General features: G+C 43.2%; 1 protein-coding gene across 1 annotated transcript in view; it reads right to left on the bottom strand.

The window, feature by feature from the left end:
* Positions 1–1,031: 1,031 nt before the first annotated feature.
* LOC136886715 (Fanconi anemia group J protein homolog) overlaps positions 1,032–14,396 on the bottom strand; it is a 420,988-nt gene continuing 407,623 nt past the window's right edge. Inside the window, exon 6 of the mRNA XM_067159520.2 lies at positions 1,032–1,291. Within this exon, the coding sequence (XP_067015621.2) occupies positions 1,032–1,291 (260 nt within the window). The remainder of the gene's footprint in view (positions 1,292–14,396) is intronic.

Raw genomic sequence — 14,396 nt, 5'->3', positions numbered from 1 at the left:
GACTACTTCACTGTACTGCATCCGTATAAGTAATGACTGACGCTACAATGTGCATCCACCTTATATAGACTTTGGTTGACACAGCTACGTAATCTCCAGAAATAACAATGACATACTCCCACCTACGCGACAGATATTACGCACAGTGGTGAAATAGCCCTGCGGCGACGAGTCGATGCGCGCATATCTAAATAAATACGATGACATAGCCATGGAGTGGCGATGACTTGGCAGAATCGCCAACAATATTGCACAATGCACCAACGTCACTTCTAATCTCTGATATATATACAACAATTCTCACTGTACAGGTATTGAGTGTGATACTACACATACGTATATATGTATACATCTAAGTGCAATCTTGCAAGCAACAGGCAATTGCAAAATTGAATAAAACGGATAATTACAATAATAGTACAATATCACAGATAACATAATAATAATACCGACATAATAATAATAATAATAATAATAATAATAATAATAATAATAATAATAAGAATAATAATAATAATAATAATAATAAAATACAGATAAAATCATACAATAATAAAAATACAGATATCATCTTGTAACGGGATTTGAACCGTTACACTACTAACCAAATTAGTTTGCAATCTAACCTGTTACTGCACAAAAATCCGGGCCCTACTAATTAAGCTAACTGAAGTTGTCCCGCAGGAGTTCTTTTACGTGCCAGTAAATCTACCGACACACGAGGTTGACGTATTTGAACATCTTCAAATACCACCAGACTGAGCCAGGATCGAACCTGCCAAGTTGGGGTGAGAAGTTCAATGCATCAACCGTCTGAGCCACTTAACCCAGCTGAAACTTGCGTATCGAAGAAAGTAACAACTGAATGTCACCATTTCACCACCTGTCGATAGAGTAGGCCCCTATATAAATTCTGAAACGTCTTATGGAATAAAGAATCGTGAATGATAACCAGTATTAATTCTTTCATAACGAACTAATTAAGTCACACACAAGGCACACATTCAAATATAGTTATCTTTAAGATTCATCTACTCACCATTTTTAAGATCTGGTTCACCGACGATACCATTCCGAATTTGACCATCTTCATCGTCATCTGACTCGGGGATGATAATCGAATCGTTTTGTACTTGAGAATTTATTGGCAACGGGTTTGCGTCAGTTTTACTGGACACAGGATCCTTTTCTGTCTTTACGGGGTCAGAACTCTGTTCAGGTTTCTTGTTTCTGGTTGTATTTTTCTCCCGAACATTGACAATGTTGCCATCTTCTGTCTTGATGAGTGGATCTGTGCAAGAAAAACAAAATTACCATCAAATTAAAATAGAGTAAAAGACACGGAATATAAGCATACGTGATGAGTACAGCCCGGACTTTTTGGCTGTAATATAGGTTAGAACGCAAACATACTAAAGCGAAAAAAAAGTAGGCTATGCTACTTGAACAACAGTTCTGCTATGAGATTTGCATAAGCAGTAGGGTCCCGGCTTATTAGAACCCCAACAATTTATGTTACTCTCGCTACACTATGAAAGAGCGGGTAGACCAATTAGTTTGGTTTGCATTCTAACCTAATACTGCCTAAATATCTGGACTCTAATGATGAGCAACTGAACTACAGACAGCTGTCGTTCCGGCAAAATGGCGCTGTGGTCGGCATGGTTCATGACTATGATGTCAGACCTCTTACAGACGGTAGAGTAACACCCACGGTATCCCCCGCCTATCGTAAGAGGCGACTCAAAAAGGCCCCAGGGACTCTTATCTTGGGAGCGTGGATTGGCGACCACGAGGCCTTTAGCTGAGTCCTGGCATTGCTTCCACTTACTTGTGACAGGCTCCTCACTTTCATCTATTCTACCCAACCTCCTCTGGTCAATCTTTTCAGACCTCCACAATATTAAGTTTCTGAGGCCTGGGGAGTCTTTCATTTTCACGGCTTTCGTGGCCCTTGTCTTCCTTTGGCCGATACATTCATTTTTCGAAGTGTCGGACCCCTCTGATTAGTGTTAATAGAGTCCGGCTCCATGGCTAAATGGTTAAAGTGCTGTCCTTTGGTCACAGGGTTCACGGGTTCGATTCCCGGCAGGATCAGGAATTTTAACCATCATTGGTTCATTTTTCTTTGGCAAGGGGGCTGGATGTACTATGTGTTGTCTTCATCATTTCATCCTCATCACGAAGCGCAGGTCGCCTACGGGAGTCAAATCAAAAGACCTGCATCTGGCGAGCCGAACATGTCCTCGGACATTCTCGGCACTAAAATCCATACGCCATTTCATTTCAGTGTTAATAGAGCGATTACCCAGCTGTATTTCCTCTTAAAACAGTAATCACCACCACCACCACTGTTACAGGTGATCACAGTATGGGTAAGACACGATATCTCGGTGCGGTTTTACAATTATTATTTTCTTTTTGTTTTTGAATTTGCTTCACGTTCGCAACGATACAGACAGGTCTTATGTCGTCGGTGGGATTGGAAAGGGCTAGGATTGGCAAGAAAGCGGACGTGGCCTTAACTAAGGGACAAAGCAAGTATTTGCCTGGTGTGAAAATGGGAAACTATGGAAAGCCATTTTTAGAGCTGCCAACAATGCGGCTCGAACTCACAGTCTCCCTCATGAAAGCTCACAGCTGCGCACCCCTAACCGCAATGCCAACTCGCTCAGTCTTCGGCGCGTTTAACCGCGGACAGACTGCCGGTGTCATAAGTATGCTCTGTTCCATGGCCGAAGTCGTACAGACAATGGGCCTTCCATGGGTCACCCTGTCCGGAGTGTAAACCCACGATCGCCAAGGTCAGGTGCCGTGGAGTACAGTATGTTGATGATAGGGGTCATCGTCGACTGACTTGGATTGTAAGAGTGGATATGCGTCACACATTGCTACAGATAACTCGCGAATTCAATGCCATACCATCCAGGACCATCCCCTCCCAATCGACAAGGAAACCAGCGCCCCACTTGAATACCACTGGCCACCGCACGTCACAAGTCACGAAGAATGACACTGACACAGGATCACCATCTCAAAGCATAGACAATGATAGCCTGGACAAATCACTCGTGGTACCAGTTTCAGGCCGGAGGCTGGTGTATCACTGTATCAGGACTGTTCCCTTGGGATGAAATGGTACACCTGACAACGTCCTTCACCAAAGAGCGATATAGAAACCTCCTGTCAGATCATGTCCACCCATTTAATCACCCTCAGTATACTGCAGGAGGCCGGTATTTGCTATACGACAATGTAGCGTACAGTCGCTTCCGATTTGTCGCTGATTGGTATGAACACTCCTTGGCCGCTAAGGGCACCCGAACTCAATCCTGTTTATTAAATCTAGGATTCCGTCGAGAGAGATGTACACACCGTTGACTCTAATCGGAACATTCTCTGTGCATTACGGGAGGCTGTTCAGAGGTCATGGAACAGTATAACTCACACCTCAGGTGCCGGTATATTGTGGAGTCCCTATCACGCCTCACTGACATCGTCATCAGGGTGAAATGGGGTGCTTCATCGACAAACCCATAGGAAATGAGACCGCACGGAAATAAATGATAAAATGGAGAGTTTATGTCGACGAAGATGCTTGTCACACACGTTTGAACAAGTTGACATACACACCATGGGTAGCCCGGAATATAAAGTCCACCACAGTTACAGATATAAAAAGAAATATCCCAGTTTTAAGTGGCAGATGATATGGTGATCATAGCCACAGGACCTCAAGTTTCATGTGATTGTAGATACTGTCATCATAGCCACACGACCTCCAGTTTTATGTGAATGTAGATACTGTAATCATAGCCACAGGACCTCAAGTTTCATGTGACCATAGATACTGTCATCATTGCCACAGGACCTCCAGTTTCATGTGACTGTAGTACTGCCATCAATGCCACAGGACCTCCAGTTTCATGTGACTGTAGATACTGTCATCATAGCCACAGGACCTCCAGTTTCATGTGACTGTAGATACTGTCATCATTGCCACAGGACCTCCAGTTTCATGTGACTGTAGATACTGTCATCATAGCCACAGGACCTCAAGTTTCATGTGACTAGATAGTCATCATAGCCACAGGACCTCAAGTTTCATGTGACTGTAGATACAGTCATCATAGCCACATGACCTTCAGTTTTATGTAAATGTAGATACCGTCATCATTGCCACAGGACCTCCAGTTTCATGTGACTGTAGATACTGTCATCATTGCCACAGGACCTCCAGTTTCATGTGACTGTAGATACTGTCATCATTGCCACAGGACCTCAAGTTTCATGTGACTGTAGATACTGTCATCATTGCCACAGGACCTCCAGTTTCATGTGACTGTAGATACTGTCATCATTGCCACAGGATCTCAAGTTTTATACGACTGATGATACCGTGATCATAGCCAGACCTCCAGGTTTATGTGAACGATCAAATCCTGATCATAACCACACAGCAACCAGTTTTGTATGACTGAAGATATCGTGATCTGAGCCACAGAACCTTCAGTTTTATGTGACAGTTGATATCGTGATCTTAGTCACATGACCTCCAGTTTTATGTGACTGTTGATATCGTGATCTTAGCCACAGAACCTTCAGTTTTATGTGACTGTTGATGTCGTGATCTTCACAGGACGTCCAGTTTTATGTGACTGTTGATATCGTGATCTTGGCCACAGAACCTTCAGTTTTATGTGACTGTTGATATCGTGATCATAGCACAAAACCCAACAACTTGCGGTTGTGATCCCCACAAGGCCTCATTCGATATTTCTTACCAACAGCTAGAACTCAAGTAGCCTATTTCAAAAAGCCTTCCTAACAGTACAATGACAGATCCTCACACTGGAATGAGCTAGGATGAATATTTTTTGCATCATCTGAGCATTTTATGAGTCAAATTTGTTGATATACTATACCGGCTCAATGACTGTAAAGAGCACTGCACTGCATTCAGCGTGAAAATAGCTTCATTATTAACGTTACCAACAGGTGACTGTTGGCTGCAAGTCCTGGGTAGGAAAATGTATTCAGTGATGGATTAATTATTATCCACAGTGATTTAGTTAAATGCAGAATGAGTAATAAGCTGCTTTATGATTATTCATCACAAAAAAGGTGGGCAGATTTAACTTTCATAATTCGAGCAGCATACATGATTTGACAAGGGAATTAGGATCATGCATAATCCACTGCGTAGGACTCCATCCCTCAGACCTTGGCCCTGACGAGGAACACACCTCACTAGAGGTCAACAAATCAGAATGGTGACGATGGGGCAGGAATGGGCTAAGAGTGGGAAGGAAGTGGCCGTGGCCTTTATAGTTCCAGTATTTGCCCGGAGTGAAAATAGAAAATAAACCTTCAGGGCTGCCGCAGTGGGGTTCGAACCCGAATGCTAGCTGACAGCTATGTGACTCAAACTGTAAAGCCACTCGCTCGGCAATCAGAATGCTGACGATATCGCTGAATGAGGCAAAAAAATGTCCAGTTCGCATGCGCAATGCTAGTTGCCTTGTGCGCGGAAGAACGATGGAAAATGTATGGCCTCTGCTGCCGAGTTGCAGACCTTCTGAAGAGGTGCCATCTAGGCGGCTTTACTACCAGTTTCGACATCCCGATTGTGCTGCTGTCTGGAAATTCTACAGGCGACGAGCCGAGTTGCGCACATCGAGTTACTCCTTGCAAGATTTCCCGCACTCGCTAATGAGCGGAGGAGGTATAATTCATGCGATTTCCTCGTTAACGACCGGCACACCTTTGAAGCCTAGCTGGCCGGCTGTGTTTACATTCCTTGTCCACAGAGTGCCAGGATTTCCCCAACTCGGGACACAGCGTTGTCAAGTACTGAGAGCGAGCAGCGAGACTGCACAGAACTGCGTGTAGCTGTGAAACACTGGAGACCTGACAAGCGAGCCGGCTTCAGGACCGGCACGCTTTTGAAGAACTCCACGTGGACTGTCACTGACAATGGTCAAGATCAGAGATGCCAACATTCAAAGGATGTTGTCCGGAGTGACATGGCCCGCTACCAATAAGCGACGGTTACATTCAACCAAAGAAGGTGTGAAATAACATTCAGACCGTGTAACACTGCGATGGGCACTCTTGTAATAAAGGAAAGGCGAGAGCGCCTAGCATTGCCTACTGATGCAAGTTTCTTTGGATTTCACACGGTGACACCAGACATTGCGTCTTCCATGTTTAACTAGAAAAATTACGCCTGCATGCTGAATTTTCGATGGTCCTAGGCATGAAAACTCTTCTGCAATACTGACTTTCTGTAGATTTGCAGTCAATCAGCTGTTCATTGCTCTTAAGTTTGCCTGACGTCGTCTTGTTATATTATTTAATTTAATGCCGCTGTTCACTTGACGGTATAATAGATTCTTCCACTAGACGACACCACTCCGCGTTCAAAACAACCACAGGAAGTAAACAATCACTGGAAGCAACTAATTATTAAATGAGAAGTAACAGAACATAATTTTTTTTTCCTAGTTGTTTTACGTCGCACCGACACAGATAGGTCTTACGGCGACGATGGGACAGGAAAGGGCTAGGAATGGGAAGGAAGCGGCCCTGGCCTTAATTAAGGTACAGCCCCAGCATTTGCCTGGTGTGAAAATGGGAAACCACGGAAAACCATTTTCAGGGCTGCCGACAGTGGGGTTCGAACCCACTATCTCCCGAATACTGGATACTGGCCGCACTTAAGCGACTGCAGCTATCGAGCTCGGTGAACATAAATTTAGCACATAAGCTGGGAACTGTTATTCAGCAATGAATGGCATGCTCAAGTTCCCCTATATACTAACAAGGATATGTTTTTCGCGCCTGAGGTCTATCTCGAATTAACGTCCTCAGTTTTCCCCACGCCGTTCTAACCATGAAAACCAGTGTTCCTCTATGTATATTGGTCAGTAACGTCATCTTCTCACTGTGCGCCTGCTTCCTGTAACTAAGAGCTTGAGAAAATATCATATCAAGTGAACCCAAACCCTTTGAATAAGAGGAAGGCACGCTATCCTTATACCACTAGGATGGCTCCAAATAATAATTAGATTAATTTTATATTTACCACGATGATGATAGTGTTCTGGAACAAGAAGGGGCTGCTGATGCTGATGACATGGGAGACCCAATTTCGAGGTCAGATTTCCACAGAGCTTTGAGAGACCTATATAGGAACAAGGCACCGGGAATTGATGACATATTCTCTGAATTAGGCTACTGACTGCCCTAGGAGAAACCAGCATGGAGAGGTTGTTGAGTTTAGTATGTAAGATGTATAATACAGGAGAAATGCCATCTGATTTTCGACAGAATGTTGTTATACCTGTTCCCAAGAAAGCCGGTGCTGACAAGTGTGAAAATTACCGCACCATTAGTTTACTATCTCACGCCTGCAAAAATTTAACTCGTATTATTTACAGAAGAATGGAAAGACGAGTTGAAACTTAGTTGGGAGAAGATCAATTTGGCTTCGGAAGAAATGCGGGAACACGTGAAGCAATCCTTAACGTCTGATCTTAGAAGACCGAATTAAGAAAGACAAGCCCAAGTACGTGGCGTTCGTAGATCTAGAAAAGGCATTCAGTAACGTTGATTGAACCAAGCTGTTTGAGATTCTGAAGTTGATCGGGATCAGATACCGAGAAAGGTGAATTATCTACAATCTATACAAAAATCAGCCTGCAGTGATAAGAACAGAGGGCTTTGAAAAAGAAGAAGCAATCCAGAAAGGAGTGACGCAAGGCTGCAGTTTGTCCTCTCTCTCCTTTTCAATGTTTACATAGAACAGACAATAAATTAAATCAAATAGGGATTTGGAAAGGGTATCAAAGTTCAAGGAGAGGAAATCAAAACCCCGAGATTTGCCGATGATATTATTTTATCTGACTTTGCAAATGATCTGGAGAAATTGCTGAATGGTATGGACAGAGTCTTGGGGAAGGAACACAAGATGAAAATAAATAATTCCAAAACAAAAGTAATGAAGACCGGGCGAGTTGGCCGTGCGCGTAGAGGCGCGCGGCCGTGAGCTTGCATCCGGGAGATAGTAGGTTCGAATCCCACTATCGGCAGCCCTGAAAATGGTTTTCCGTGGTTTCCCATTTTCACACCAGGCAAATGCTGGGGCTGTACCTTAATTAAGGCCACGGCCGCTTCCTTCCAACTCCTAGGCCTTTCCTATCCCATCGTCGCCATAAGACCTATCTGTGTCGGCGCGACGTAAAGCCCCTAGCAAAAAAAAAAAAAAAAAAAAAAGTAATGAAGTGCGGTCGAACAAAGTGAAGTGATGCAGGAAATATTAGATTTGGAAATGAAGTGTTAAAGGATGTAGATGAATATTGTTACTTGGGTAGCAAATTAACTAATTATGACAGAAGTAAGGAGGACATAAAATGCAGACTAGCACTAGCAATGAAGGCCTTTCTTAAAAAAAGAAATTTGTTCACCTCGAACACTGATATATGAATTTTTTTTATATATATATTTTTTTTTTTTGCTCGTTGCTTTACGTCGCACCGACACAGATAGGTCTTATGGCGACGATGGGACAGGCAAGGGCTAGGAGTGGGAAGGAAGCGGCCGTGGCCTTAATTAAGGTACAGCCCCAGCTTTTGCCAGGTGTGAAAATGGGAAACCACGGAAAACCATTTTCAGGGCTGCCGACAGTGGGGTTCGAACCTACTATCTCCCGAATACTGGATTCTGGCCGCACTTAAGCGACTACAGCTATCGAGCTCGGTGATATATGAATTAGAAAGATGTTTTTTAAGACCTTCGTCTGGAGCGTGGCATTGTATGGATGTGAAACATGGACGATAAGTAGTTCAGAAAGAGAGAGAGAATAGAAGCTTTTGAAATGTGGTGTTACGGAAGAATGCTAAAGGTGAGATGGGTAGACAGAATTACGAATGAAGAGATACTGAATCGAATTCGTGAGATGAGATCGATTTGGCTACATTTGACCAGAAGAAGAGATAGAATGATAGGGCACATTTTAAGATAACCAGATCTTGTACAGTTGTTTTGGGGGGGGGAAGTGTAGGTGGTACGAACGGTAGGGGTAGACCAAGGTACGAATAACTTATGACAAGCAGATTAGAGCAGATATAGGATCTAGCAGTTATGTAGAAATGAAAAGGTTAGCACAGGATAGAGTGGCATGGAGGGCTGTATCAAACCAATCTATGGACCGATGACTCAAACAACATCAACAACAACAACAACAACAACAACAACATATTTACGAGTTCTAGAATGTCTTTCATTTTGTCACAATTCACGAGCCTTGCCATTCTATTGTGGATACACTCATGTTTCTCTCGATTTTTCGGAATTCTTTATTTCTCCCGTATGTGGAGTCAAAGGATAATGCACACCGAGTGTGAGTTCGCCGTGCGATTAGGCTCGCGCAGCTGTTAGCTTGCATTCGGGAGATAATGGGGTCGAATTCCACTGTCGGCAGACCTCAAGGGGGGTCTCCGTAGTTTCCCATTTTCACACCAGGCAAATGCTGGTGGGGCTGTGCCACGCTTTCACTTCAAAGGCAATGCCTCATTTCATTTCATTACATTCTAATATTTTAAAATCAATTTTACAAGAAAATAAGGCACTGAGAATGAGATCCACTGATTAGGTCTATTCTAAATTCGCATTCATTTTTTATCATCATTTTTAAAATTCTGGTCAGTGGATAAATTTTAAAATTTTAATCATCATTAAAATTCGTTTCATCTTCTACTATTAGGGACCGATGACCTAGATTTTAGACCCCTTTAAACATCGTCACCACCACCACCACCACCACCATCATCATCATCATCATCATCATTATCACATATTCCTTCCCACTCCTAGCCGTTTCCTATCCCAACGTCGCCATAACACTTAGTCTATGTCGGCGTGACGTAAACAAATCTCAAAAAAAGTATGGCGGCAGGCTGTCAGTATTGTAACGGCCGCCGGGTTTTCAGGGTTTCGTAGACTTCAATGCGGTTCCAACGTTATTCACGAGCAGTTTCTTCAATCACATCCAACTGTGGAATTTTCAAATCCACTGGTTCAATTTTCCCGACTTCTAACAAAGTCGTACTTGATGTAGATGCACCTCCATTTACTTCAAAGTAGATACTTACTGTAGATTTGTTTTCGCTGTTTCCATTCCTCGAAGTAACGCCTATTACGCTATTTTAGTTTCATTTCTTTTATCCTTCTCTTTTCTCGTTTCAACTTTTTCTTTTGCGCGTTTTTGCCGAATCTTAATCAAAACTTTCTTTTCTATTATTAAATTTGTTACTCTATACAAGTGACCACGAAGTATTCACAACGACAGCTAACCTCCAACTGAGCGCGCTAGTGTTTTCTTTTCGGGGGGGGGGGGGGGGGAGGCAAGCCCGCTCCCCCCACGTGGCAACCGTTCTAATCTACAGTCCCCATGCCCTGCATGTTACAGGCCAGATGTGGTGATGGGTATCAAATAGCGGTGTAATCAGGCAATAAGGGCCAGGAAAAACCCACATAGGCAGAAATAGAAAGATGCCTACATGTGAAACCTGACACAGCGCCATGTTATAACAGAGTACGCGTGTGACGTCACACATTTAGCATAAATTTTGCCTTACTTTGAAGCACTGTTTCATGGAAAACAAGTTTCAGATTTTTCAGTTACTTTTTGTAATAGATAGACTCCTCTTTTGTCTGTCAATTGAGACATTAAATATAATCGTAAGTTAAATACTCTCGGTGATACACTCGTTCTACCCAAACACAAAGGCCCCTTTCACACGATCCACTCTATTCCACTCCACCAGGGGTGTAGAAAGGGACCGGTAGTAGAGATGGCTGAAAAATAACGTAGCAGTTACTTTGTCACAGTTACACGCCTATCACTGTTACACATGTGACGAGGACAAAAAATAACAGGTTACCAAGTAACGACAAGAGAATAACAAACAATAACTGGGAAGTGGGAACTGTCACTAGTAGCAGCTTACAGTCACAGAATGTGACCTTCAGAGTTCAGATAGTACGCATGTCTTCCAAGTGACAACGCTTTCGTGGGTGATTGCTTTAACTGAAATACATATGTATAAGTTAATGTATAATATACTCTATAGTGAATTGGTTTATGTTGCTGCTGGCATCTGGAAACTAAAGTGTAAACTGTTATGACATTCAACTACATTATAATAGTCTATTATTATAAGTTTCAACCGTATAATTGTTCTTGTACCATAAATAAATTACAACGGTATGCTAACTTTCCATACTGATATTACAGATAACATAACATTACTTCATTTTACTTAATCGATCCTCTTGTACCGGTTTGTGTCGAGGTTTGGCAGACAGATCATCATGTTTTCTTGTCTTCTATCCTTGATCGGGGCATTGTCAAACTCACTCCTCTAGATTTCAGAAAAGACGCTATGTTGTCTTATCATTTCATCCGTTGTCTGCCTCTCGTTAACTTCATAGCAAATAGGAATGCGTGTTTTGCTGCACCGACTTTCAACAGCGTAGTGATGCGTGCGCGCATGTGCGAGTGAATGAATGGGACTTCGCAACACAGCTATAAAGAGACAAGCTTGAAGCCGTGACCAGCCTGTGACCAATAAAAGGTTAGTAACGTTGGACGTTATTTTTAACTGTAACTTTTCACAGTTACTGCATTGTAGCAGCGACAGTTGTAGCAGTTACATGAAAGTAACCGTTTGTCACACTTCTAACCCGTAGCATTCACACGAGACACTTCGTGTGGCGCAACCTCCGTCCACTCTCGTCAACAGCAAGCTGCTGTCAACCGGCCTGAAGTGTCTTCCACTCTTGGCGATCGGAAGCTCACTAAATCAGGTTAGTTCGTTCAGATGGACAACACTCTGTGCGCCACATGTTCGAAGATTTTGTTTCAAAATATAGGTTCCATTCATAGATGCTGAAAAGTTAATAATGTGTGTATGTTGGGTATTCAGCCCAAAGGCTGGTTGGATCCTCAACAGATTCACCATTAGCTGTCATAGATGGCCTAGGTGTCACTGAAGAGGCGTACTAGGGAAATGAGGAATGAGGTAGTTTCCCGTTGCTTTCCTCACTGAGCCAGAAGTTGCTATTGCACATCAGTCTGCCAAGCCCACTGAAATGCGTCCACCAACCGACCCTATGAGCGACATTTTCACACTATTCGTAGCAGAGACTGGCTGCATAAAGAATGGCATTACTAGCGTCACTCATACCTCAGCCACTTTCATATTGTCAAAGCCAAGTATAAGACTGAGACAGGTCAATGAAAGTAACAATTTTATTCTAGGCCATACCAGAAGACATAGTGCACTGTAAACACTACATCTTAATAGAAATACAAAATCGTCCTTGTCTGTGATATTTACGAACGACAGAGTATTCAAATGAAATAAAACACTTCAAACGAGAAATGAAGTTTCCCGAGAAGTGATTCCAAATTCCAAATTTTCGTAAGAATACAAATCCCAAGGATAACGTTCGCCTTCATGGTGCACAGTGAAACAGACGCAAAAGATGTGGATGGTACTAGGAGTTGCCGGCAAGTTGCAGGAAGGAAAAACAGAGTGTCTGAGAAGTGGAGTCGCGTGTAAAGCAGTGGATCGTGTGAAAGGGGCCTAAAAGCGTCCTGGTTTTTTTTTCTTTCCATGCACCCTTCGTCGAGGAGTGTAAATCTAAGTTAAAAGCCAAAATGAAAGGATGTATTATCTGTAGGTTAGCCTACATTCTGTATGTCGTAAGAGGGGAATAACCAAAGAATCTGTACTCACTGTCTCGACTTGTAAGCGCCAAAAACATACCCATGAGTCTATGTTTTTCCATGTGGCGGAGAAAATGTGCGAACGCGAAGTTTACCCCCTAATTTGAACGTAAATCGATACTTTATCCATGGGAAACCCTGCTTTTAAAAACGCTTCCAAATATATATATATTTTTAGCAGTATCATTCATTATTTGGCATCGCCTTTTAAAATGTACAGCAGCACAGCACAGCACAGCACAGCACACCTTCCCCTGGCTTGCTGTGAAGTGAGCGCGTAGTTGACGGCAGAGGGAGTGGGGGAGGTATCATTTCTCCCTCCCCCCGCCAGCTCGATAACATCACCCCCTCACCACTCCCCAGAGAGCAGGGTAGGGCCTCTCAACTAGCTCTAAAAGCTTCAGTAATGCAGAACTCTAATTTGATTTCAGCAGCCTCACTGAGTGTCCACGCTCTAACCAGACAAGATGAACATTCTTCTCAACAAAGAAGCGAGTGCTCACTACGAGCTGGGAATAAAGAACACAACGAACGTGCGATGCAGGCTTAAAAGGTGCTCTAATATGGCCATTGTCCCCACGATTTGTTCCCGCAATGCCTTACTTCCAAAGAGCTGTTTATAGGAAAATATTTCATCGCTCCTATGCCAAAACTCCCAAACCGCGAATACGACAATGCTCCTGAAAATGAAAACCCTACAACCTGTTTTCCAGTCATTGACCGGGTCAGGGTTGTAATGAATGGATCATATATGTACTGTATAGGCTATTAGTACGATGGGGTCGTCACTCCCAAAGTAATTTATTAAAGACTTATAGATGCTATGAAATGAGAATGAAGAGAGTTGCTGGAATGAAAGATGACAGGGAAAACCGCTGTACCAGGAGAAAAACCTGTCCCGCCTCCGCTTTGTCCAGCACAAATTTCACATGGAGTGACCGGGATTTGAACCACGGTATCTAGCGGTGAGAGCCGACGCGCTGCCGTCTGAGCCACGGAGGCTCATGACAATGCTCCTCCTATCCAGTATTTCCCTTAAAAACCGGTGACGCTTCCCAGCCACATATTGATATCCAGTCCATCAGAACAATTTGCGTTGCGTTTATTTTCTTGTGCCAATGTGTAAAGGAAAATGAACCTAACAAGTATTATACTGTAGGCTTGCATAAATAGCCTACTTCATGAAAATATACATTCCTACAATACGGTACAATAAGATTCATTTTCCTTTAGGCTCTACATATCGGCATCAAAGCAACGAACACTGTTGTGATGGACTGCATATCCACACGGGGCTGGAATGCGTGACCAGTCTTAGTGGTGGTGGTGATTACTGTTTAGTTTTTTCTTTTTTTACAAGTTGCTTTACGTCGCACCGACACAGATAGGTCTTTTGGCGACGATGGGACAGGAAAGGGCTAGGAGTGGGAAGGAAGCGGCCGTGGTCTTAATTAGTTACAGACCCAGCATTTGCCTGGTGTGAAAATGGGAAACCACGGAAAACCATCCTCAGAGCTGCCGTCAGTGGAGTTTGAACCCACTATCTCCCGAATACTGGGCACTACCCTCATTTAAGCGACTGAAGCTATCGAGCTCGGTA

Source organism: Anabrus simplex, chromosome X (genome assembly GCF_040414725.1).
Source record: "Anabrus simplex isolate iqAnaSimp1 chromosome X, ASM4041472v1, whole genome shotgun sequence".
Classification (NCBI taxonomy): Eukaryota; Metazoa; Arthropoda; class Insecta; order Orthoptera; family Tettigoniidae; genus Anabrus; species Anabrus simplex.
The sequence above is the reverse complement of the archived record's forward strand: the minus strand, read 5'-3'. Positions and strand labels throughout refer to the sequence as shown.